At 45.8% G+C, this 26,580-nt stretch overlaps 2 protein-coding genes across 3 annotated transcripts in view; both read left to right on the forward strand.

Annotated features, from left to right (window-relative positions):
• The first annotated feature begins 50 nt into the window (after nt 1-50).
• HEMK1 (HemK methyltransferase 1, mitochondrial release factors N(5)-glutamine) lies at nt 51-25,298 on the forward strand. Of its 2 annotated transcripts, none has more exons than XM_077786080.2 (11): nt 51-295; nt 2,630-3,045; nt 3,510-3,601; nt 4,588-4,681; nt 16,139-16,288; nt 18,295-18,359; nt 20,162-20,211; nt 21,466-21,571; nt 22,292-22,387; nt 24,130-24,243; nt 24,582-25,298. In XM_077786080.2, the coding sequence occupies exons 2-11, from the start codon at nt 2,785-2,787 to the stop codon at nt 24,634-24,636; spliced, it is 1,083 nt and encodes a 360-aa protein (XP_077642206.1). In that variant the 5' UTR covers nt 51-295; nt 2,630-2,784; the 3' UTR covers nt 24,637-25,298. The 2 variants fall into 2 exon arrangements, with proteins under 2 accessions (XP_077642206.1, XP_021384881.2); XM_021529206.3 differs by lacking the exon at nt 51-295 and adding an exon at nt 405-721.
• Nucleotides 24,716-26,580, forward strand: part of MAPKAPK3 (MAPK activated protein kinase 3) — a 115,973-nt gene continuing 114,108 nt past the window's right edge. Inside the window, exon 1 of the mRNA XM_085590695.1 lies at nt 24,716-25,804. Coding sequence (XP_085446821.1) covers nt 25,646-25,804 — 159 coding nt within the window. The 5' untranslated portion in view covers nt 24,716-25,645. The remainder of the gene's footprint in view (nt 25,805-26,580) is intronic.

A 26,580-nucleotide genomic window follows, 5' to 3' on the forward strand; every position in this document is an offset into this window, starting at 1 on the left:
CGCCCGCCAGGCGAGGTTCGCGATTGGTCGGCGCGGCTGTCACTCATGTCGCAGCGGCGGTGCGCTCGGGAGCGGCTCGTGCACGGCTGCTCCTTCACGGGCCCGCCGCGGGACGGGAGGCGGCTGCCCGCGGCTCCGCGCTCCGGGCCAGCCAGCCGTGCCCCCAGCCCCACTGGGAGCCCGTGCGGCTCCCGCCCCCGAGGAAGCCGGCGGTGCCCCCAGCCCCACTGGGAGCCGGTGCGGCTCCCGCCCCCGAGGAAGCCGGCGGTGCCCCGGCCGCGCGGGGAACCGTGAGGTGAGGCGTCGCTGTGCGCGCGCTCGCCTCAGAGCAGCCCCGGGCCCGCTGTCGCCCCTCCGGTGGAGGGAGGCCCCGGCCGTGCCCGTGGTGGTGCGTGTGCGGCGGGAGCGGAGGGGCTGGGACGGGAGCCGCCTCCGGCCGCGGCGCTGCTCACACGGCTCCTTCACCGCCACAGTCACCGGTGCGGCCGCGGGGCCGTGCGGCGCCGGCTCGGCCGGACACTGACAGCAGCTTGGACAGTGCGAGCTCCAGCCCTTGCTCAAGCCTGTGAGTGGGGCAGGGCCGAGAGTGCGACTGGCAGGGCCTTTCCACAGACACCTGTGCCCCTGTGAGGCTGCAGGGAGTGGGAGCTGGGGCTGAAAGGACCGAACCAGGAACTGCAGAGGGAAAATGGAAATCTGCTTCCTCCCTGTGTGCAGACAGGTATTCGTACCGAGAAGTAGCATGCAGGGATTTTACATAAGTAGCTGGTCTCCTTTACTAAGGGAGACAACACAAGGAGCCACTGGAGAGGGTCCAGCAGAGGGCAACAGAGATGAAGAGACTGAAGTATGTGTCTTACGAGGAGAGACTGCAGGAGCTGGACCTGTCTAGTCCAGAGAAATGAGAGAGGATCTCACAAAGTAAAACACCAGAAGTTTCACCTCAACATCAGGAAGTGCTTCTTTACACTGCGGGTGGCAGGGCACTGGAATAGGCTGCTCATGGGGCTCATGGAGTCTCTCTCTCTGGAGATATGCCAAACCTACCTGGCCATGTTCCTGTGTCACCTTCCTTGGTTGGGAAGTTGGACTAATTGATCTCCAAAGGTCCCTTCTAACCCCAGCAATTCTGTGTTTCTGTGCAAATTGTTTCAGCCTTGGCAAATTAAAGTCTTTTCTGCCTCCCTTAGAACGCTAATGGTTGTTAATATTTTATTCTTTTAGTGTTTCTCTTGTAAACAGGGCCTTGGTGTGGGAAGCTTCCCAAATAGATACTGTAGCTGACAGACTTTACATAAAGGCAAGTTTTCATGGGGGCTGTTTATCTCTCTGCTGAGAGTAATGCAGATGGTAAAAACAGGATCCTTGGGCTCTTAGAGCATCCACCCCTTTGCCAGGAGATTGCAGGCAAGACAATCTGGAGATTTTTGCTGCAGGGTATTCCTTCTGCTGCTTCCCTGGGCTGTGTTTGATTTTACAAAGAGGGCAGCGGAGGCCTGACTGTTCCTGGGTTTCCCTGCGCAGCAGGAGCAGGACTGTGGTGCCAGTGTCTGCCAGGCTGGAGCCAAGTTGGTCTCCCTGGCTTTCCCTGCAGCAGCATTCCTAGGGGGCAGCTGCCAGCTGCTCAGTAGTTGTTTGAGTGATGATTTTTGGGAGAAATTTGAATAGAGGAGGTTGTGGCCTCTCTGAGACAGTGTTGAAAAGTAGCCATTAATAGAGGAATGGCAATGAATGCTCAGGGAAGCCCATAGTTGTTCCAGGGAGTGTGAGTCAGAAAAGAGGGGCCCTCATTTCTCATGGATCACAGCAGGAAAATGTGGTTGTTATTCTGTTTGTCTCAAACAGTTCCAAGTGTGATATGCAGCAGCTGTTTTGTAAGGTTTAATTTCCTTTGTCTCCTGCAGTCATCTTATTTGTTTTTATTCCCTCTCTGTCTGGCTCTGCCTCTTCTCTCCTTTAAGAGACCAACTTCCCTCTAGCAGGGTTTGCCCTTTCTGGCTGTTCCATCTTTCAAATGTTTCTCTTCCCTCTATTATGTTGTGAGGTTTTCTCCTTCCTCTGCTCTTAGCAGTTCAGCTGTGGCTCTGTGCCCCCTTGTTTGCCCTCTGGGGATGGTAACAGTGTGAAACCCTTGATCCATGAAGTCCAGGTCTTCCGTGAGCATCCCTGCCAACCTCTGATTTGTGGTTTATGAACAGAGAGAGGAATAAAAGAAATAATCTAGGAGAGACTGAAGGTGTTCCTACAGGGAAACCAAAGTGACCCATGTGTGGGGTGGAGAGCCAAGGACTGGAGCTGAAGGTTGGTGTCTCAGTGGCTCTCTGGGACCAAGGACAGGCAGGAGAGCTGTGCCTGTGTGTGGGCAGCTCGTTTCTGCCCTGCCATGGCCACAGACTGGCCTCTGACCTCTGGAGATGGGTAGCTCTGGGAAGAAGCAGGTTGCAGGGCTTAGCTGGTTGGCTGTCATGTGAGTCTTTTTTGGGAGTAGTCGTTTTTTACTGGTAAGGTGTGAGTAATTGGTTTTGTGCTTGTGGGCTGGGATTAGGGCAAGCAGTCTGCATTCTATCAGTGGGGAACCTTTATTTTGTAGCCTGAGGAACTGATGCTCTTCTTTTGTCTTGTTTTCCAGCCTAGAAGAGCTGCAAATGCTGTCCTGTGGAGAACCCACTGACTGTGGTCAGCTGGTGCTTAGCCAGTGACCTGTGGTAGCACCAGGTGAATCTCAGCACTGACAGTCAGTAGGTGGCAACAGGAACCGGTGTGGAAGGCAGCAACTTCACCACAATGAGATGCTTCACCCATCCACTGCTCAGGAAGTTGTTGAGCCTCCCACCTCACTGTGTGCCAGGGCGAGGGACTCCAAGTAAAGGTGCTGTCCTCAGTCCAAAGCAGCTGTTTCTGAGGCAGAGCTGCAGTGCAGGACCTGGGTTCATGACTGCCACTGACATGGTCCACTATTGGCAGAAGGTGTTCGAGACAAATGGCATCCCTGAAGCACAAGAATCCAGTCAATATATTGTGTCGTTTGTCCTGGGAGCAAAAACAGTTAAGTAATAGGAAAAGAGTAAAGTCTGTATGTGCTTTTCACTTTTTCATTTTGATTGAATCTCTTACCTTTTTATCTCATTTAGAGGGATTAAAACGACTTATCCTCCCTTAGATGGCACAGGGGGTAAGGGGTAGTTTATTATTGCCAGTAGAAGACTCAGGAGTCTCTTAAAAGATCTCTTTTGCAGACACTGAAGTGTAACATAAATATCCACCCTGACTTGCCTGATGAAGTGATTCTTAATTTTGATTGTTCTGGTGAACCCCAAAAAGTAGCAGAAGAGCAGTTGTAAAGGCTTATTTCTAAACATGCAGATAAGTTCTTCTGATGGCTCTCCAGCTGGTTTCTAGCAATCCCAGGCAATTGTGTTTGTCAGCATCCTGTGTCACCTGGAGGATGCCTGTGGCAGAGGACCCTCCAGTGCACAGGTGGGCAGGTTTTAAAGTGACTTTGTCTTCAGTTTCAGAGTCTGGATTCCAAAAGCCTCCACACTCCACTTACAGCACTGCAGCAGGAGCAAATCCAGCAGCTGAGCCACAAGCGGCTACAAAGGTAGGAGCATCCTCTTGTACCTGTTCTATTGGAGAGCTTTCCTTCAGCCTAAAAGCTGCCAGGAGAATGGCAGCAGAGGGAAGGAAGCTCACATGTCAGCTGTGCTGTGGTGGTCTCTCATGGTGATTCAAATGAGGGGCATAACTTGTACACCTGCATGGCCACTGTCCAGTTGGTCAGGCCCCAGCCTGTACTGGTTCATGGGGTTATTATCCTCCACCGTTTATATGATTTTGTATTACTCCTTGTTGATTTTTATGAAATCCCTGTCAGCCCATTTCTCCAAAGGTCTCTCTGAAAATTTGTACACCCATCTTGTCTGTTAGCTACTCCCCCAATTAATTCTGTCACTGCAGGCTTGCCAAGGGTGCTCTGTCCCTTCAGCCAGACCAGTAAGGATGTTACGGGATATTGATCCTGGGGTATTTCACTAGGAATCAGCCTTCATTTGAGCCTTGTGTTGCTGAAATCAGCCTTCTAAGCCTGACTGTTCAGTCAGGTTTCCAGCCCACCTCGTTTATTCAGTTTGTACTGCATCAGCTTGTATTTGAGGATGTTATGGGAGACAGTGTCAGAATCCTAGGGAAAATCAAGATGTGGTTTTGGTGCACCTAACTGGTTCATTGTTTCATGGATGACTCTCAGCTTATTCAGGAGTGATTTCCCCTTTGTAAATCCATGCTGACCAGTCTCAGTCACCTTCCTGCACTTGGCATATTTGGACAAGGCCTCAAGGACTCTGTTCCATCACTTTCCCCAGGATCAAAGTGAGGCTGACTGAAGTAGTTCCCAATTATAGGGCTTGATAACAAACTGGGCTGTGGGAAGGGAGCTCCCCCTGTTCCCTCAGCATGCACATGGACGTTGCTCACGCAGTTGCTGGTCCTGGGCAGGGGTTGTGGTTAGCAGTGAGGAAAGCGTGGCATGAGAGCGCCCCTCATCACCCAGCACAGTCCCAAAGCACTCACCCTCTTGCCCTGCTGCAGGATGCCAGTGCAGTACGTGCTTGGAGAGTGGGACTTCCAGGACCTGACCCTGAAGATGAGACCCCCAGTATTTATTCCACGGCCTGAAACAGAGGTATGAATGTGGGGAATGTGGTGGGGGCAACCTTGGATGTGTGACTTATATAACCTGATACAATCAGGGCAGTGCTGTGAAGGCATCCTGTATGTTGTGAGGCTGCAGTGATGAGGAAATCAGATCACTTCTTTTAGAATGGGGGTGGTTCAAACCTTGTGATCTGGAGCTGATGCTAGCAACCTTTACCTCCTGCCTCAGAGGAAGGGATGTTGCAAGCTGATGTATCCCTTAATTACACAGAAATCAATTGCCATTGACGGAAGGATGTGGCTTTGCTTTCCTTAGTTCTGCTAATGTAAGGACTCCTGAGAAGTTCAAAACATCTATTGCTATATCCCAGTGGCTTAGTGCATACAGGAATCTGAACATTGTGCAGAGGTTGCCAGCAGAACCCTGCAGTAGTAGGAAAACAGTAATGGAATCCAGAGAGCCTGACGGTCCATGTGCTTGCTGGTAGGAAGTGGCACCTACCATCTGTCTCATGGCTCCATGGTAGTTTCTGGACAAATACGGGAAACTGAAAGGTAAGTTCTGACCTGGGCTGGAATTAAATGTGACTTTCAGTTGTAAGAATACAAAGGACAGCCATACATAGCCAAGTTAAAACTCCATGTTCCCCAGTGTTCCTACTGCTATGGAAGAGCTTAAGATCTACATGGTGACACTTGCTCTGACAGTAGCCTAGCTTTCACTTTCAGCACATGGGCCATCCTAGCAAGGAAACTTTTTCTTTACTAGTCCTCAGGAGGGCTTGAGATTTGCAAGGTGGGTTTTTTGTTTGTTTTTATTTTGGATTGGTTTGGAGTTTTTTTATCTTCTGAGAATTTGTTTTCTTTTGGAGCCTGTGTTAACTTTTGGAGGTGAAATGGTCTTCATACCTTGTCTATTTATGAGTTCCAGAAGCTTAAACCTGTTTTCAGTCTAGTAGTCATTTCTTCAATTGTTTGCCTGTTGTAATGGGCAAAAGTTAAACAGAAATTTAAGGACAAAGACACCTTGTGCTTCTGTTGTGCCCTTTGAAGAAAAGGGTGCTATTGAAACCCGTGAGGGGTTCCAGAGCATTTAGTGGGAATCAGCACAGCTGCAACATAGACATCCTCTCAAGTCAGGGAGAGGAAGAATATTTAGAACCAGAGTCTTGGTTTGGTGTGGGCCATGAGCAGCACCTCATGGAGAATCTGCTGGGCCCTAAATCATAGTGCTGACACTTGTGTCCAGAAGTTTAAATCATAGTGCTGACACTTCTGGGAGCCCTCTGCCTGGTCTGGGTTAAACATAATCATTCTGTACTGGGTGAGTTTGAAGATAGAGCTCCAAGGAATAATTTTGCCAGTTGGAGCCAGCAATGGTTACCTTTGTTATTGTCAACAGTATTTCTGCTCTGGATGATCCAAGAGAGTATTTCCAACATTCAAATCCCAATTAGTTCATGGATGCAATGGGAGCATTGAAATCAGGGAAAACTTGTGTATTCTGCAAGTCAAAATATCTGCTGGTGAGGCTTCCTCTGGAGCTGTGCTCTGGTTCTTCACCCCATGCAGTGCCACACTCAAAACAAAGGCCTATTGTGTAGAGTGGAAGCTGGGCTGGCCAATGCTTAAGAATGTTGTTAATTTAGCCCAGATACCAGATTTTTGTAAAAGCATCTCTGCTGGCCCAGTCTGGAGGGCAGCGCTCTGTTTGAAACCAGTTAACATACCCTGTGCAAAAATGGAGTGTAAACAGCATTACCCAGACTTGTCTCTGGCAAAACTTTATTTGTTGTGTCACTTAACTTACCATGAAGGCACATTTTTAGCACATTTATTGCAGAAGACCAGAAGTTTATGATGATTCAGGAATGGAGCTCTGTGGGCAATGGAGAGTTTGCTTGTGATGTGCTGGGGAGGTTCCTGTGACAGGAGAGCCATGTGGACAAAATCCAGCTAGTCAGCAGCACCTGGCAGGACATGTCTGTACACTGATGCTGCTTCCAGGAGCTGTGTCCTGTGTGTAACCGGTGCACAAAGTGGTGTCGAGATCCTTTCCTTCTGCTGGAAAGAAAGGTTGGTAATCTCTTTGTGTGATGTGTTTGGGTTGGGCCTTGTCAATGTTTGGTTTCATCAGAGTAATTTTTTTCAGCCTTCACTGGACTTGAAAACTGCAGTGGAAATGCCTCCTTTCAGAAATGTTAAAGTTCATTGCATCTGCTGCTTTCCTTTTGTTTAGAATTTGTCTGCAGCGTTCTTAAAACTGGTAGTGCTAAAACTTTTCACCAGATAATTTCTGTGAATAATCCTTGTTCTTTAGGAAGCAGTTAATTGTTATCCCAGGTTCACATTTATCTGTGACTGCACATTCAAGCCATGTGTCTTGTTTTTTTGGCTGAGAAAATGTGACTCCCTAAACTGACTCAGTGCAGATACACAGGCAGCTTCAAAATTTTCTTCTTAATTTTCTGTATGCAGGTTCTGCAGGTGCTCCTGTGTGTTGGTTCAAGTCTGAGAAGGGGAGCCATGTTTATGACACACGTTTTTCTCTGGTTGCAACAGAAGGGTTATGACTCCTGCTCCCAGCGCCTTGGTAATGGCATGAAATTAAACACAGCATGACCCAAACCACAAGCATTGTTTCAGGCCTGGGGACAGAGATACACGCAGAGAGAGAAGCTCCCTTTTCTACTTAATTCTGTCCTGTGTGAAATTTGTCCCAATGTCATCTCTTTAGTTCTCTCTGGTAGCTGAGCCTTCTCTTGTTCGCTCCCTCCGGGAATATTTTTGCAGCACATGTGGCTTTGTTCTTCTGTTCCATGGGAATCTGGCTGGGGAGGGGACAGGCAGCCAGAAGCAGGGAAAGAGCAGGTCCTGTTCAAGCTCTAGCCTGCTGGGAGAAAAGCTTTGGACTGGCTGCTGCGAATGCTGTGGGTTTGTGAGGGCCTTTGCAACTTGGCATCCTCCCAGCTTTCCTCCTGTGGCACCAGAGCCAGGCTTCTGCACTGGGAAATGTTTGGACCAAAGTTATGGGGTGTACACAGTGAATTATCTTTGTTAGGTGATTATTGTAATGTCAAGGCATCCCTGTCTCAGCACTGCTCCCTCACTGTTAATAGAGAAGAAAGATCGTTTCCCAAAGCAAGTATTTTTTTTAACTTATAAAATTTTAGAAGGCCTTGCTTTGGGAGAAATAGGACAAAGAGGAGGAGAAGTCATTCCTTTCTGCCGGGTGACTGCAGGCTCTCCGATCCTCACCGTGGCTTCCTTAGGGACTTGTGCCTTGGTCCCGGCCTCCTCCGAGGGACGGGTGTGGGGTACGCGGCACTCCCGCCTGCTTCCCCCAGAGGGCGCTCCAGGCTCACGCTCGCCGAGTTCCTGACGATTTCCTATCCGTTATCCCAGAATTTCTGATGGTTCTGAGGCTTAATTTTTCTGTGGAAACAAAAATGGCCATCTTTTGTGCCTCGCAGCTATTGATCCGGGTTCCTATAGCAGATGGTGGGAGCAAAATGACAAGAGAAAAGGTGGGTGTGGAAGGGTCCCTTCTTCTCTTGACAGTCAGCAGTAAGGGACTGTCCAAAGCTGGATTTGGGACCATCCTGCTTTGTACTTGCTAATGGATCTGTCCCCTACTGATTTGTTTAATCTTCTTTGGAGTCTGTCTACGTCTAACCTCCCTGGCATCATGTGACAGCAAATCTTGTATTGTAGGTGGGAAAAGTGTATTCTTTGCTTCTGGTACTGCCTGCTTGTTTAATCATAAAGGAAAACCTTTAGTTTTTACTTAAATCATTCACTACAGAATTTGTACTTTTTATTAATGTTTTTGTCTATTCTTTTTTCACCTGTGATTTTTAAGCTCTTTTGCTTGTTTCCCAAAATAGGTTGTTTCTTTCCCATGATAACATGCTTGAAAGCTGAAGTCAATGCTGTTTACTTGCACCTGCCTGTGGAATGGCATTCATTGTGTGGGGTGTTCTGTGAAAGCACTTGAGTCAAAAATTGACTCTGAGAAACCTTGCATGAAGTTTAACGTCTAGATAAACATAATCATTAAACTTTCAAGAAAGTTCAGCACACAAAGAAGGGAGAATTGTCTTTTCCTGACCTGTATATGCAAATAAACAGATTGCAAAGTAGGCCCTTTCTCTCTCCAACATTTTCTGTCAAAGCAGTGACATATTTTCTGCTCCAATCAATGCTGAAAGGAAGCATTGATGCAGAAATGTCCTTTCATTTCCCTAATTTCTTTGCCACAAGTGGATACTTCTTGGAAAGGTCTGAAGGTCACACTGTGTAGTGAGTACAGCCATTAATCAAGAGTCAGGAGATTGGCTTTTTTTCATAGTTTTACCTCTGAGCAGTTGTCTCTTCAAGGGAAAGCTGCATCCTCTTTCTGTGTAATGGGCTTCCCAATATGGGAAGTGAAAAGGCCAATAATGCCCTGTCTTGACGTAGCTTAAGGTCCTTTCTTGAAATATGTGTAGATTGGCATGTATGGCATATTAAACATAGATGCAGTAGAGCATTATTTAGTAAATCAAAAATTATCTGCTATCTCTCAAAATAGAGCTGTAAGCAAATGTGCTAAAGATGGAGCACTGCTGTTGTGGCCTCACAAATCAGATTTTGCCCATATGATAGGCAATACTTCATCCATGTGTTGGAGGAGAAAAATATTTTCTGCAGGTGGGCTGTTCCACAGAGGCTGGGGAATGGAAGTCACAAAGGGAGCCTGTTGTTGCTGCAGAGCAATTGGAATTGCCCTTTGAGCTAGGCACAAGTGTTTGATAGGATCATATAGAGAGAAACAAGTAGAGCAGCCTGTGCCTTGTGGCTGAGGCACTTGTGCTGCCAGGAGGGCTTGGAGAAGGAATTGGGATTGCCAGTGTCTTAGGGATATTGGCTGTCCGGGAGCACCCACTTTTTGCTGCCCAATGGGCTGATGGGATCCTTGCATGTGGACTGGGAAATGCCACATGCACGTAGCAGCATTAAATAATGAGTATTGCAGTAGTGGAATAGCTGCAGAACTATTATGTCCAGTTATGTTATTGACTGCTTGAGGAAGAAGTGGAAAATTAGATTTGGTGAAAAAACAGTATGTGGACTAATAGGTTGAAAAAGTCTGCCTTGTTGTTGGAGATTGTCTAGTTCATCAAAGACAAGCTGTGGGGTAAATTATCTGGCACAGACAGCAGAAATTTGAAAACTGAAGTCTCTCTGGTTTCACAGGCAAGTTTATAATAAGCACTATAAATGCAGGGCAGAAGAAAAGGTGCACATCTCAGCAGAGAGTGTAATTAAATGCTGAAACAGCATAGCAAGGGTCTATTACTGGCCACTTGAAAATCAGGACAGAATGTTTTTCCCGGACAGATTTCTTCTTGTCCAAAAGGAAATGATGGAAGAAACAGGGTTGTTCCTGGCTGGCTGGCCAGGATGAACTGTGGTGGTAGTTTCTGCTGGCTTCTTATGCAAGAAAACAAGACTCTGCTAGTGCAGAGAATTGCTTCCAAGCTGGTGATTTTCAGGACAGATGAAAAATGGAAATCTAAAGCTAAAATTTGTGCTGAAGGCAGGGAAAGCAGCAGCTGTTTTTTTTAAGTCATGCACAAACCTGTCCCCCAGGTTAACTTTTATAGACTTTTTTAATATGTTCTCACAGATCTCTCTGTTGTTAATGCCTGTATTTTTGGGGGGGTTTTAATCTCCCTGTTGTGATTGAGCCTCCTGTTTCCATGCGTTTCCACTGAGTCCTGTAGCTCATCAGCAGTGAAAGCAGGATGTAGGACTAGATCTGGAGAAAAACAAGCTTTAAAATGGCTGTGACAGATGGGACTCAAGGAGATTCCCACATGGGAGGGGGGGAAATCCTTTTCCTCCCCCATGCTCTTTTCAAACCTCCACATAACTAAAGCTAGGGATTAGCAAACTAGACTAGTGCATCTGTCCAGATGCTGTATCTGGCAGTGATCAATACCTGTATCTGCAGAGAAAGAAAATACCTTTCTTCTGGAGAGGTGTGCCTGACTAGAGCTCTGTGCTGGACACCTGATGTGCAGCCAGGGTACAGCAACTTGGATCCACTCTTGTCCCTCAGGCATGGCTAAATTTAGATGTGACAGCTGTGGTAATTTCTCTTGGGCACGAGCACATATGGATTGCTGCCTGTTGGTAAAGTCATCCCTGGGTGCTGTCACAGCCTCTGCTCCAACAGATGAAGCAGCACGTGGCATGTGCCCTGACAGCAGGAGCAGCTGCTGTGTGACCAAAGCCAAACCCCTTCCTCAGTACTAGGCATGCTTTGACATGCTTCTCTCTCATTGCTAATGCCACCCTTTCTTTCAGGATCAGTGGCTCCTCTGATGTTACTCAGGTGCTTTGAGTCCCGTGGGAGTTCCAGGGCTTTGATCCCCACGTGGGCCATTCACTCAGTGATCCATGTGGGTCCCTTCCAGCTCATAATATTCTGTGATTTTTCTCTTTCCTACTATAGTGCCTACTATTCCTGCCCATGAAGCAGTGGGCTGGTTTGATGGCTTGGTTTTGGAAGTAGGATATTGGCAGGGATTTTCTAGGGCCATTGCCATGGAGTTGGGTTTCCAGCTTGGCTTCCTGGTGTTTGTCGTGTGCTGATTGGCAGCCAAGTGGGCAAACAAGATGGGAGAGGTGATTGGGTTAATATCAGATCAGGTTATATGGAAAGTCCTGGATTCTGAGAATAGAAGTTTCTGGAAAGTACACAAATACGTGAAACATTCCCAGGAAGTGTGCAATAGCAGAGAGAAGGTTACCAGGGTTTTCCTGGGCTTTTTTTGCTTTTCTTCTTCAGTTGAGTGACCTGGGAATTTAGAGTCTCCTACCCTGGCTCTTACCCCTGGAACCTTGTCTTCCCTGCTTTCCCTGTGGCATGAAAGAAGGGTGCTTGTAGGAAGTAGTTTGTGACTTCCACCCTTGCCTTTCCCGTTCCTCACTTCCTCTTGTTTTATTTATTTAGTTTGTCCCTTTTGATGGCAGAAACATATGATGGGTGATTGCCAGGTGCTGGGCTCTAGCAGAGGATCCTCTCAGCTCTGTCCCTGTGCTCAGCTCTGCAGCCAGCCTTGAGCCCAGGAACCTCTGCTGTCTCCTCCCGGCTGTCTTGGGGCTGGAACCCAGCTGAGCCTGTGCTGGTTCTGCCTGGGCTGCAGCTGTGCAGCCTCTGTGGTTTGGGTGCTGGCAGCCCCTGACCTCTCACTGCTTTGTGCAGCTGCAGTTCCAAGAAATGCAGTGAACCAGAGCCCTGGCCACAGGACAGAGGTGGCACCAAGAGCCTGTGAGAACAGAGAGGGTTCTGGGGGGAATTGGGGAACCACATTTGTAGGTGGAAGGGTGAGGCAGAGGCTTAGAGGAAGCTGGAGGTGTTCACAAAGTTTTGCATTTGTTGCACTCAAAGAGAAGGTTGGGGGTGGAACCCAAATAAAGGACAGTGTGAACTTAGGGTGAATCTGGCAGTGAAGCAAGATTTCCTGGAATCACAAGGTGAGAACAGCCTGTGAGGTGTTTGGCTAAGAGACAAAAGCTTGAGAGCCTCTCAAGTGCTGGAAGTTAGGTAGCATGAGAAGCAAATATTTGTGTCCCCTGTACATGTAAAAGCAAATGTTAATCACAGAATGACAGAACAGTTGGGGTTGGAAGGAACCTCTGCAGATCATCCAGTCTGATTCCCATGCCAAGGCAGGGCCACCTGCTGCAGGTGACACAGGAATGTGTTCAGATGGGGTTGGAATATCTCCAAGGAGGAGACTTTGTGCCCTCCCTGGGCAGCTGTTCCAGTGCTCTGTCACCAGTTTTTCCTCATGTTGAGGTGAAACTTCTTGTGTTTTAGTTTATGGCCATGCATAAGATTTGCTTCAAGGAAAAATGGGCTACTGAACCTACTTTTCCATGTGACTTCTGTCTCTTCTTCCTGGCTCTTTCAACACCTCTGCTCACCTATCTATGGAGTGAAATGTGCATTCTGTCCCCGCATGCAGGTGTCACCAGCTCCATCATGGGGCTGCCCAAACCATGTAGGGGACCTTCCTTCCCTTTCACCTTGCTGCCATTGCTAGCAAAAGCAGGCAGAGGATTTTAGATTCTTTCTGGTTTTATCTGTTTTCCATTTAGTCCCTTCACTCCTTCCAAAACTGACTTTTGCTGCAGGAAGGAACTTCTTGCAAAGATTAGAGGAGAAACAGTCTTCAGAATGTTCCATTTCCCCGTTCTCACAATTCTCACACTGATACCCACGTGTCTGTATACCAGGCTCCAGGATGAAAGTAGTTCTGCCAGTACCTGTAGTACTGGTTAGCAGAATTTTTTTTGTTGTAGATTGGGTTGTAACTGACAATAATGACTCATGCTGTAAGCAATAATTTCATTGTTAATAAGTCCACAATTGAGAGTTCATTCTACCCAGTGATTGGCATGCTGTGAGCAAATATGGAATTGGGTCACAAAGTGTTTTCTTTTACTTCCCAGTGGAATTTCTGTAATTTCATATCTCAGCCTTCAAAGCTGGTGATCAAACTGATGGTTTTAAATGGCTTTTGATGATGTTGGCATTACATTAGCAGGCATTTGTGCTCTGAATCTGTTCAGTCTGAGAAGACATGGGCTATCTTACCCAGTAAAGACCCCAGCCTTTGGCCAGTTGCAGTTGTCCCAGTCCCACTTTCTCTGTGCCAGTCCCAGGCACCTTTTTTTAGCACCATCAGCCTCTCTATTGCTTTTCCCTCTCTGTGGTTCCAGTCAGATTCTTGTGCAAAGGCTGGGAATGTCTGACTTGTCTATTTTGTAGTCTTTGTATGAACACTGTAATACTCAGCCAGAAATATTTCATCTTCCAAGATAAGATTTGAAAGGGGCTCTACTGTGTTCTGCAAAGTGCTGTAATTTATCAATTTCCAGTGGTGATATTTTGGAGGTGATGGTGTGATTGGAGAAGTACAGATTTTGGCTGGATCATTTGCTAAAGGATTAAAAATACTGAGAAGAATCTGATGAATATGATTTCAAAACAATTTTTGATAATTTAATCATTCTTGAAACCTGGTGGCAATGGGAGTGGGATGAGTGGACATGCTCTGTGTAACGGTTGCTGGATTTTCCTGATTGTTTGCCAGTTAGAATGCCTCTTTCTTCTTTGCTGGTCAATCAGGTTGAAAATAATTATTCAACCTTTTGTTGTAGTGAGGTACTAATGTCTGGAAAATTATGCCATTCCTTTAGGTTGTCCCATTATTTTTTATGTCTTTTACTTTTGCACAATTATGGTAAATGTGTATTATGAGAAAGCCAGCCTTTGCCTCAGTAAGAATTGAAATTAAATAACCAAAACAATGAGGTAAGGCAGTCAGAAAGCAGGACACAAAGTCTAAGTAATATCAATGTCCCATTTTAGTTATATTTTATGTGGTAAAACCTGAAATCAGTTTAAAAGGGAGCTTTGGCAAGCACACTAAAACGTTTTCACTGTGGAATGTGTAAAGTAGGCATTCCATTCAAACCCATCAAGCTTGAAATTACTAATGAGAAACCTTAAGGAAGTTAATAAATGGTTAGAATAGTTCTAGTGTGTGGAAGTCATATTTGGACTTTTGTAATCAGTAACTTGTGCTACTCTGGGAACAGATGGTTCTGAGTTACTGTGGAGATTTCCAGGAAATGTTTGTAAGTGTCCAGAAATGGCTGGTATTTAAAGAAGTGATCTAATAGCCAAGCAGAATTTTTTGTGTGCCTTTTCTTCTGTGGTCTTGGAATCCTCAGCACCTCACCTGCTTTGCCAAAGCAAGCTGTGGTTGCAGTCTCTAGCTCTCTGCAGTGCCCGAGTGTTTTTAGGCTGATTCATCTGTAGCTGTTTGAATGGCCAAAGCCACTTCTCAGAGAAATGGGTAGATCAGGTGTTTATTTTTCCCTTTTGCTGTCTGAGTCCTGTAATAGTTTCCTCCAGGTTTGGAGCCTGTGAGACTGTTTTCATCCATAATTGTCTAGGAAAGGAATCCCAGAGCATCAGTGAGGAATTTGTGATTTTGGAGGCTGTTAGAAAAACTCCTATATTAGGACAATGCCAGTAATGACATGGTGGCCAGGGTAGGGCATTGTGATTCCCAGAATCCTCATCCCAAATATCTCTGAGTATATTTAGATATCAGACCCCAAACTTGCCTGCTCCAGGAATAGTTCATCAAAGCTCATCTACCTGAATGCTTCATTTTTGTACCTGTTTGCATCTCCCTTCCCACTTACTGCACATAGGAAGTAGCCTGTCATGGAGGATGACCAACAGCTATGAATCTCTTCAGAGGTACTGCAGCTTTGCACAAGACATCTCTTTTTCTGCCCCTCAGTAATGGTAAGAGATCCAAGGAGAGGCTTCTGCCCTTATGCACAAGTCTGTCCAGTTCAGGCTCCTAACAAAAGCCATTGTAAAGTAAAAGAGAAGATGACCTGCCTGCCAGGACTTGTTCCTTTTAAATATTCCAGTTTATGCTAGTTATTTTTTGTAAATTTTGTTAAGCTTTCTGGATTTACAGGAGAGATCCAAGAGCAGCCCTCTCAAGTAGAGAATCCTAGGGAACACCTAGGGCAGAAGGCCTGTGTGTGCTGTTGTGCCCTGAAAGCACAAGGATGGGAAGGAGCTGAGAGCACCTGCTGAGTTGTTGATGGACTCAAAGTGCTCATAAGGTTTCCATCTTACAGTTTTCTCCAGTGAATAACAAAGGAAGTTCATGCTGCAGTCAAAGGGAGGCACATGTGTGCTTTCTCTTTTATCTCATTTTCACAAACCTTAGAAATCTTTGAGACCTCTCCTGCTGTATTGGATTTTATATAACATGGCAAAGGGATTTAAAAGACTGACGTGAGGGAGGAGGCAGAAATAGCAGAACTGCATATAGAACCAGGAGCATAGATGAAAATCTTTTCCATGTGACTTTATAGCAACAAAAATGTAGTAGGAGTACACAGTTTGAAATCCATGCAGGGAATTACTCATTTTGATCATTTAATAACATTAATTGGCTTGACTGTTCATCTGCAGGTTGGATTACTGGTTTGTATACTGTCAGGAGCTGTGCAGCTGCCTCCTGGTCACCTACTATACTGAGACTGTGTAGAAATCTTGAATTTTGAAGCTTACAAATTCTGAAAGCCAAAATTTTGGAGTAAATGTGCTCCAGCTGTCTGGTTATTGTTTTTCCCAACAGTGCTAGAAGATTTCAGAGGATCTGTGGGAGATTGTATCCTGATAATTTGGTCACTAATCAAAGCACCCTGTGGGGCAGATGAAGTGACTTCTGGCATGTCAGTTCCATTATTATCATCAGTGGTTTTTAAATTAGCAACAAAAATACATTGCATTGGGTACAGAGTCAAGAAATTAAAACTTCAGTCTTCAGATCACAAAGGTGTGAGTCAAAACAGCTCCCTTAGTAATTTTGTTTGTTTGTCTTCTTAGGACCTTGTCTCTTTAGTTGTGGAGGAAGAATTTCAAAAATGTAAGAATTCAACCCTCTGTTTCCCAGTTCCTGTTCCTCATCCTGTGATCCTGGAAATTGGCTGTGGTTCTGGAGCAATTGCTCTGAGTCTGCTTTGTAAACTGCCACAGGTGAGCTCCCTTCAGTGCTCCTGGTGCAATAAATGCTTGTGTTAGAGGACAGTCCCACTCTGCTCATTTTCATTGAGATGTCACAAACTTCTCTGAAGGAACTTCGGCAGCTCAGGTCTGTGACCGGCTCTGTAAATTCCTAGTAGGTAGAGGAGGGATATTTGGGAATTGCTCCATCTCCCCATCTCTCTGCAGGAGTAGCAGAGGCAATACCAGAATGAAAGAAGTGAATGTGCCCATTCTTGAGCTGCTGCAGCTCACTAATAATCACCTTACCTTGAAGCACTGGTGGCTATTGGTTTAAGATACGAACCTGGACTGAGGACAGGAAGGACTGAGGCATGGGCACACACTCTATTAGATGAATTTATGGGGTAGTCATCTCTAAAAACTACCTTGTTATGAATCAAAAGATCTTGTCTCTAGAAAATTGAAGACTAAATGATACAGGAAAGGGATTACCGTAGCAGTGTCAGTACTTGGGATCAGTAAGACAAGCAAATCTCACTGCCACAACTGCCAAACCATGTTTTTGTAATCTTCTGTTCCCTAGTAACAACCCACAGCTTCTGAAGAGAGCCAAAAGAGCAGGGAGGTACTGAGATCTGGGTGACCAAAGCCCTTCTTGCCCCTGATTTTTGTGGTGTGTAACATGTTTATGGAGATACTCTTGGTCAAGATGATGAGAAATTAATCCAAGATCTCATTGCCTGTGGTCAAGGGAAAAATATTCGCCTATCCTCAGAACTGCAGACCAGCCAGTTCCTTCTCAGGAATGAGAATTGCTGTGGCCAGCCCCTCCTCTTGTAGAAGTATAAGCCCTGCTGTGAAAGAATTAGAGGTTGATACCTCTAATGGAAGGGGTGTTCCTCCTCCTAGTGCCCTGAGAAGGTTAATATTTGAGCTTCATGACTTCACAGTATAATTGTTCTGATTTCCTGAGCTAGGAGAAGAGCTTCATGCTCTTTTCCTTGCTTGTTAATTTAAAGAGCTGTGTCAGTCTCTAACTCATGACAGTCCTTTCCCAGCCCAATCTGCTGTACCCAGGGAAATAAGGAGCCTTGACTGATTAGAATTAGTGGTAGCCACCCTGACAGCTAAGTGGAGTTACAGTCTGGGTAATCTCCTTAGTGTTTGAGGCAGAATTTGGCACTAAGGTACTGAGAAAACAGGAACAGTTTTTCATTTATGGTCTCTGCTGTGTCCTTCACCTTAAGGGTGAGCTTCATGTGTGTGGGTGCTGGCCTGGGACCATGAAATTAATCCCCTTAGGAGTGATGGCAAATCATACTGTCATCTCCAAATGCAAAGCAGCTTCTTCAAGCATGTGTCCTCTGTGTAAATCCTGTCAACATCTCTGCTTAAATAAACATCAAGCATAGCAAAATCAAGCTAGGCCTTTGTCTGTGGTTTCCCCAAGGTTAAACAAGGTCAAACAAACATTTGTGGACCCCTGTCTCTTACCATTATGCTGGAGAACTTTTAAATACCTGACACACAGTCAAGTACATGCAGTCAATACAGGCAGTGAATCTGTCTAAGGACTGCAGTGGGAGTAATTGGGTAAAAGGTGTCTGCATAACAGATGGATAATGCCAGAATCTGTGTCCAAGTGGTTGTGTTAGTGTCAGGAGGGATCCTGTCTGTGCTAGGAAGGATGAATCCAACAACATGACCTTCCTGCAGCCCGTGCCTAGCCCAGACTAGCCAGAGTGTTGAGTCTCACCCTGCCAGGAGCAGTGAGGTGTCAGTGAGGTGAGTCACTGTGGCTCTGTTGTTGTCTGTTCTGGTGGGCTGCAGAGAGCCTTCAGTCACCTTAGTGCTTTACACACATCACTCATGATCCCAGCTATGCCCTGCATGCATTCCTCAGGAGCTGTTCCTTTCAAGAGCCAAGAGTGAGCAACCTCTTGTCAGTTTTGATCTTGTATGTATGGCAGAACATGTCTGCTCAGGAATCTTGATAACACCTGCTTGGTGGGGTTTGTTGTTTTTTTCTGTTCCAGAGCAGAGTCATAGCCATGGACAAAGAGGAGGCTGCTGTGGATCTCACCAGGGAGAATGCACATAGGTACAAGACCACTTATTACTCTTTTTTTTTTTTGTAAATTGTTGTTTGAGAAAGACTAAGAGTCATCAGTACATGTGTATCATGTTTATCACCACTGGAAACCAGAGTCTGTTTAGTTGTTGAGCTCCTAAAGTGTGTAACAATTCAGAAAAAAAAAAGCTTATGTTTACAGGAGTGTTTTTCTTTGGTTTGTGAATGTGCTTTGCAAAGACAGCAGCCTAAATAAAGCAGTGGTACTCACATGGTGTTTGTCAAGGGTTTTCAGAGTGTTTTTTGGTAACTACTCTTACCCTTGTCTGTGAGCTCAGGAAGCTCAGGACTGAAATAGTAATGTTTATGTCATTTAGGTGGTTAAGGACGAGTATACCCTGAGCCTTTCTCTCTCTGGCTCCCTCAGTCATTATTGTTGTGCTTGTTTCTGTCCTTGCTCCTCCAGAAATGCTTGCACAGTCAAGTAGCACTTTTCCTCTGATGTGCTGCATGGTGTCCCTCAGCATCCTTCCTGCTGTCTTGGTTTGATGGGAATGGTGTTGCTGGATCCCATGCAGTTCAGACACCTGTGCTGTGGCAGCATGGATGTTTAGAGCTGCTGGCTTAAACATCTTGTGCTGAAGTCAGAGAGTGTCTGTCAGGTTGTCCTTGACCTTCCTAGAGGCTCCACTTCCTCAGCTGCTTCTTCTGTCAGGTTGTTCTGGACCATCACTATCACAGGGAGCCCCAGAACTGGAATCCCAGTATGCTTCTGAGTCTCTGTAGACTTTGTCAAATGAGCTTCAGATTGCATTCACATCCTCAGTAACTGCTGGGCCCTAGGCATTAATTAGAGTCATTTCAGAAAGAATTCCTATTGCTATTTCTCAGGGAGTCCAGTACAGCTGTGCATCTCAAGAAGTGCTCATTAACTGGGATTTCTGTCCACAGGCCCACATACCCCTCTTCTCCCAAGCTGCTGCCAGCACTGGGGGTCTACTTCTCGTGCTGGCTGCACTGGGCTGCATTTCTTTACTTCTTTCAAGTCCCAGCTTGTGTGTGAGTCTGAAGAGCTGAGTAGGAGCAAGCCCTTCCCAAACTGGTCACCTCACTGTTACCCTTTGCCTCCTATCCCAGTTACAAAGAATGGGGAGCAGAGGTTTCCTCCTAATGTGTCAAACCAAATTCTGTTGCAATTTTTCATAGATAAAATAAAAGCTGGACAGATCTTTGTCTCCTTGATAATAACTCTGGCCTCTGGGGAAGATTGTCTTGCTTATTAACATTGCTTGTTGGCTCAAGTGTGGATGAGGGAGTATAAATGTCATGTCAGAGAGCTTCATATTTCTCCATGGGTATTTTCATTGTGTCTTTGTGATCTTGTCCCTGGCATGGTGCCCTGTAGTTCTTGGGAGAGAAGCCAGCAGGATAAGCTGTGTTACTGCCTGACTGAGCCCAGCTTAGATCCTGCCTGTTTTCAGAGCTCCCTTATCCCAGCTGTGTTCTCTAGATGCTTGGCTGAGTCCTAGTGGATCAAGCCCAGTGCCAGATCCATCTGGGCACATGGCACACAGTGCAGGAATCCCTCCCTTTCCTGATGCCTGTGTATTCTGATAGGGCAGGACCACAGCCTTCAGCAAAGGGAGTAGAACTTGGGTGTAAGGCCACTGGTGGAGGAGAGAATGTGCTGGGAAGGTCTTGGCAGTTGTGAATATATGTGTATCAGATAAGAGGTGCAATATTTAATTATCTGTTTGTAGAATGTACTGTTCATGAACACAAATACACCCCTAATCTTTCTTCTTTCTGTTGTTGAATCTGGAATTTTACAGGCTGCAACTCCAAGAAAGGATTCGCATCATCCACCAAGATGTTTCACACAGTAACTCTTTTCTCTGTTATAATCCCCTTTATCTTTTTCCCTTTTTGTCTTTGATGGGTGGAGGGAGGCATGAGAGACAGCCAAGGGACCATTCTGGAATGCAGGCAGCAGAAGAGTATTGAAGTTAATAGAGAAAAGGTCAGTAAGAAGTGAGCCAGTGAAGCTTGTCTCTGCAGAGATTTCCAGGGCAGATGATCAACTGACAGAAGTCTCTAATTGTATCAGAAAATAAATTGCTCCTGAGTTTAGGTGTCCCAAGGCTGTATCTGAGCTGGGAGTCCAGGCGTCCTTTACTGTTGCTGGGGAGAGACAAATATATAAAGAGTGTAATTCATTCCATGCTGACATGAAGGCTTTAGATAAACATGTCCACGCCTGTCTGTCCATTGATGGTAGAGGGAGCCCATATATTTAGCTTAGATTAAATGCCCAACTGTATTTACCTGAAATTATGTTAGTTGAACCAGGAAATGATGCTTTTCTTCCCCAGAGCCAGTTGAAACCAGTTAAAACTAGCATTTGGTGGGGCCTCTCCAGTTAGGTTAGTAGTGTTTGGCTGTTTGTTAGCAGCTGTGGATCCAGGAGCTGCACCACTGTGGGTTCATTAGCACAACTTTCTGACACTTGTTTTTGACTCTGTGCTACCTCTTAGAGCTGAAAGCCCTGTGCCAAGAGGCTGCCTGAGGACAGTGCCACACTCACGTGGTTCCATGAGGTCTGATTCAGGGCTGGCCTGTGTCAGACAGCAGCATGAGTGTAGGGAGCTGCTCCTGGTCTGCAGAAGAGCAGCCCACTGTTGTTTTTGCTGAGGGGCCCTGGCTCTGCAGCTCATTGGAGGTCCTGCTGCAGCTCTGTAAGCTCTGTAAGGAAGGATGTTCATCTGCACAGCCAGTCTGAGCTCCCATATAGGCCTTTGTGGGCTCTCTGAGTTCTGCTTGTTGCATTAGATCCAGGTGGGCACAGAGCTCCAGGGCATCAAGCTCCTGTGCTTTTTAACATGTTTTGTTAAGCAGGCTCTTGATATGAAAAAATGATACTTCATCTGTGCTTTCCTTTGTATCACTCTTGCACTCTTGGGACAGGGAACAAGGCACGCTATTGCAGAAAGAAATAGAATAAAATTTTGTGATCGCAAAGCAGAGCCAAAGACATTTACATGTGCCCGGAGACAGTTTCCTGGGGAGGGTCTTCACACTGATCTTATGGGGAAGATGCTGTGGTTGAGAGCTGCTTGTGATTCTTTTTCTTTTCTAGGTTCTGCCAAACAGCTGCTGCTCTGGGGCCCCATAGATGTCATAGTCAGTAACCCCCCATATGTTTTCCATGAAGACATGGCTTCCTTGGATGCAGAAATCCTCTGGTAATAAAACAAAGAGATTTTTCCTCTCCTGTTCCTTGAAGCAAGGTTTTCTGTCTGCTTCCTTGTACTACACAGAGTTGCACACAAAACATGCAAATGTAATATACACATACAAAATATAGGTGTGTTTATTTGGGATATAATAATACAGGCTTGCTTTGATACTGCTTACAGGCCTGAAACAACATGGAAATGTTTTAAAGATTTATTAAAATAGAAAAAGTACACTGAAATTAGCAAGTTCCCAATCCAAAACTGACTGTCATGCATGTGAGAAGAAAGTCCTGCCCCCACCTCTGTGCAAGATGTGCACCAGAGCAGGTTCTGGCAGCTGAGTTTTCTGCACCTCAGCTGGCTCTGCTGAGTTAGCCACAGCCTGAGCTGGTGTTTGGCATAGATCAATCAAGCCCTTGCTGTACAGCACCTTTGCTCTCTGGCCAGCTTAGAGAGAACAAACCTATGTGTTGGAACTGTGAGATCCCAGCTACAGTTGGCTCCTAATTTTCAGAAATACTTCAGGGGGTGATTTCTCCTTGTGCTGAATGTGGGATTTCTCAGCCCTGTGGTAGCTTCTCCCTCCCTGTATTTCCCATATAAGGGGTGAGTGCTGTCCCCTGCTCTGGAGTTCCGAGTGTGTCATGTGCACCTTTCTTTGTGGGGTGATGCATTCTCAAAGACCACAAGAATTGCTGTCAATGTCTTTTTCTTCCCACACTCCAGCTATGAGGACCTTGATGCCCTGGATGGGGGAGATGATGGCATGAGAGTCATCAAAACAATTCTGGCTTTGGCTCCTTCTCTTCTGAAGGTTTCTGGGTAAGTGCTACAGTCTTTTGAATTTCATATCTTTTATCCATCCACTTCTGTAAATTCTGTTCTTCCCTGTATGAAAACAAAACAGAGGGAAAGTAGTTGCCAAATTGTCCCCTCATTGCCCCTGTTAATAACAGCAGTTTTTAAAATGTCATATGCGTAAACAAAATTAGCTTGAAATTGGTTAATAAAGTGGTGTGGGCCCTTTCCTTGGCTGTTGGTGGCATTTCCTGGTCATTAGTGAAGTGAGAATCTTTGAAGGTGAAAGCAGTAACAAAAAGAACATGGAAGAGAGCAGCCAAGAAGAGTGCAGAAGGCAGGGGAGCTTTCTAAGGTGAGCAACTGATGGAAGGAGAAGCAATGGAGAACTCTTTGAGGGTGGGTGTACATCTCCACTTCCCTCCCACCCTTTCATTAGGAGAAACTTCTTTGTTGTACCAGTATATAATGCTGAATATCCCAGGAAAAAGAAGATCAGTCAGGGATAGTTTCTTAAATGTTTAATTTCTCCATGATTAATATTCAAGATTGATTGTTCCTATTCTCTATCACACAGGATCCATTTTGAAGATTAACATGCTGATACCCAAAAGTCTGAGTGTACTGTTCATGTGCCAGGGCATTCACACATCCTTTTGAATATTCATGACATTTGGCCACCATAAGAATGGTTGTTGAAAATCTGCTTTTTTGAGAAGAAGAATGGGAATATTGGGAGGCATAGTGCATGCAGAATTCATTCCTCATGCTTTGCATGACCACAAGCAGAAGATGCTCCTCAGAATTTCCCAGCATTAGAGACTGGTCCTTTGGGGTTGTTTCTTAAGGCTATTTCTTTTCCTTCTCTTTTTGCTTGTTTAATAAGATCAAGCCCCCATTGAGGAGTGGAAGTTTTTTAAGGTCAGGAATGAGATCCACACCCAACTTGTAGTTAGCCTGGTGAATTTGTAGGGAGTATTCAGTGTGGGATGTTTTAAGAGTTCTCAGGAGAGCATTTGATGGGGTTTGGCTTGTGTCCTTAGCCTGCTAAACATGTCTCTTGCTGTGTCCCAGGCCATAACCAGCTCCATCACTCCCCATGCCTGTGAGCTGGGGTGGTTCTGCTTTGTCACGGGAGGGAACATGGGAATGAGCCAGTGTCATAAAGCCTGGCAGAGATGGAAATAGCCCTGCAGTGCCCAGGCCTGGTCCTGGTGCCCTAACAGAGGTTATTTGATCAGTTCTATGTAGGCTTGAATTCTAGTGTTGTTTTCATAACTGATTTATGGAGACATTTACTGTGGAAGAATGTGTGTTCTGACTTGTATTTCATGTCTGTTGCTGCTTATACACAGAGGGACTTCAGGCTGCCAGGCCAGTGCTCAGTGGTCAGCTCCTGCAGCATAAAAACTGCCTTCTGCCTTTAAATCTTTGGGGGGTTTCAGAAACACATTGCTGGTGGTATCTCTGGGTGAGCTTCAGAAGGACTCATTACATCTCGATAGAGGGCTTTAACTGCTCACACAGAGTACTATGAGAATTCCTCCCAGGATCAGTACTTTCTCCCCTGAAGGAGGCAGCTGGGATCTGCATCTTATGTGGACAGCTATGATCTGGTTTAGGGTTGTTGGATTGCACTGTGTTTACTGACCTTTTCATTTCCTGCATCTGCTCAGAGTCATACAGAAAGAAAGATCTTCATTTTTATCACTTTAGCAACCTAAATGTGCATTTCTCCAATTCTATTCCCAAATGTGTCTTTTCAGGAGTGTGTTTCTGGAAGTTGATCCCAGGCATCCAAATATGGTGGAGCAGTGGCTACAGGCACACCCAGAATTACTGCTCACCCTCCGTGCCATTCACAAGGACTTCTGTGGCAAGTAAATATTTTTTTTGACTTTGCATTTTTGGAGGTTTTGTATCCTTTGAAGAATATGTTCCTGCACCGTTATGTACTGAGTGAACTCAGAGCAGCTTCACAGCTGAAGCCAGTCTTTGACAAAATAGGTGCTCCCTGGTTGTATCTCAGCCTTCTGATATCCTGAAACAGCCTGGCAAGTGTTTGAATCAGAAATTCTGACCCAGCTGAGCATTTCTGATGGGGTGACTGGCTCTGGTGGAGTTATTGCCATTGGAAAGTTACTGCTTTTATAGGATGGAGGTAGAGGCATATTGTCCCTAGTGAGACTTAAAGATCTGATCTTTCTTTTTTCCACAGGCCTAGGTTTCTGCAGATACAGAAACAAAGCAGCAGACAACTGTGTCAGATGTAACTGTCCTTGCAGGATGCTTTTTGCTCTGGAGCCCAGCTGAACAGCTGGTTGAAAACTCCTTCTGCCTTGTGAAAGGAATTCCATTCCCCAGAGTGCTGGACTTTTCATGCAGTGACAGACCCCTCATATCCTGACACAGACCTCATCCAGAGATGCCGAAGTTCAGCTGAGCATATGGAAGTGTTTCACCTTCCTCAGGGAACTGCATGAAACATTTTAGTCTGCTCTGCTAAAGTGACTCAATCATCTCAGGACCTAAGATAGAAGAGTTCACAGCTCCAGATTAAAAATACAACTTCTCAACGTGCCAAATCACCCATTTGGCCTAGAAAGAATTTAATTATATTTTTTTAATTGGCCTTGAGTTGCATTTATATAAAATGTGACCAGATGGGGTGATAAGCTCAAATCCTGGCTTATACTGGCACATGGATTTGCAGGTATAACAGGACATAACTGTTGTGCACGTTTCAAATGCAGTTCTGTACCAGAGTCCCGATGCTCCAATAGCAAAGCAGCCTTTGTTTCCTACTCCTGCTGAGTGATTGTCCCTGAAGGATCAGTGCACATGTTACAGCACCTGAATTTACAGCCCTTGACATTTGGTGGATGCTGCCAGAAATGGTCAATGCATTTTAATAAATACAGTGGTCCAGACCAGGGTCCTTAAAAGAATTTCACTGCAACTATTCAGAGATGCTGGCATCCACACATTGCTCTGACAGTGACAGAAATGCCTAAATTCCACATGAGGCATTTAATTGCAACACTTCTAAGAGAGACCAGTGTCACTACTCTGCTTTTGCAGATGGAGAAGTTGAAAAACAGGAGGTGAAATGACCTGCACAAAGTTTGACAAGCTGAGTTTGGAGTAGGACCCAGTCTCTTGACAGGCGTGGGAGTAGCTGAGGCCTGTCTCTTTGGGAAGGATGACTCAGACTAGGGCTGCCTGAAACAGCACTGAGAGAAGTCCCTAAAGTGGACAGTCAACATCATGTCATTGTAAATAATGGCAGCATTAAATTCAAGCTGCTACTTGCTGTTGCTGCTGTTTCCAGTGGTGCAGGTTCCCTTCTGGACTACAGCTAGCCAGAGAAGGAAGGAAAGCAAGCCAAGGAAAGGGGCTGGTCTGCCAGTCGAGATGGAAGCAGTTGCTGGGCCAGTGCAGGTGAGCACTCAGGAGGGGTGGGAGCCTCCAGACAAGGTCCTGCTGTGTGTGTGTGCCAGGGAGGAGCTCTCAGGCTCTGTCCAGGCTGGTCCGGACAGCCAGAAGTATCAGGCAGGATGTGCAGCAGCAAACTGAGTCTGTTGGAAGGCTGCAGCTGGTTCACAGGTACATCTGTCCCCTTTCCCCTCTGCCTCTCCCACACTCTCTCTCCTCAGATGAGTTTTCTCCATCCCCTTCACTCCTGAACATTGGCCCTGCTTTCCCACAGACACCTGAGCTCTCTCTGAGAACCAGCACTTGGGTCCATGTGGAACCTTTCCCCACTCACAGCCTTGCCTTTCACCCACTGTACATCTTACATTACATTTGTACACTCCAGTAGTTTACCGTGTCCTTTACACTCTTTACTTGAATTTGTGAGTCTTCTCTGGCCTGTGTTACCTGCCCTGGTTAAACACAGTAGAGGAAATCTAGGGAAGGAGGGAACAAAAATAGATCAGGTAAAGTGCACGTGAACAGATTTGGAAATACAATTTCAGTACAGCTGATTTCAGGCCTCCTAAAGCCATGGGTACAAAGTACAGTCAAAGGGTGTTTTGTGTGGTTGTGGATTTTTTTTAATAGTAATCTAGGGGCATTAAGTTCAGTTTGTCAGACTCTGTTTAAAAATTAAATTTCAAGAAATGAGTTCTCAGATTTCTTTTGGGTGTTAGCAGTGTTTGTGTATGAAACAGAGCATTATACACAGCCTGCTTCTGTAGGAGGCCTTAAAAGTT

The sequence above is a fragment of the Lonchura striata genome, chromosome 12 (genome assembly GCF_050655825.1).
Source record: "Lonchura striata isolate lonStrDom1 chromosome 12, ASM5065582v1, whole genome shotgun sequence".
NCBI classification, from domain to species: Eukaryota; Metazoa; Chordata; class Aves; order Passeriformes; family Estrildidae; genus Lonchura; species Lonchura striata.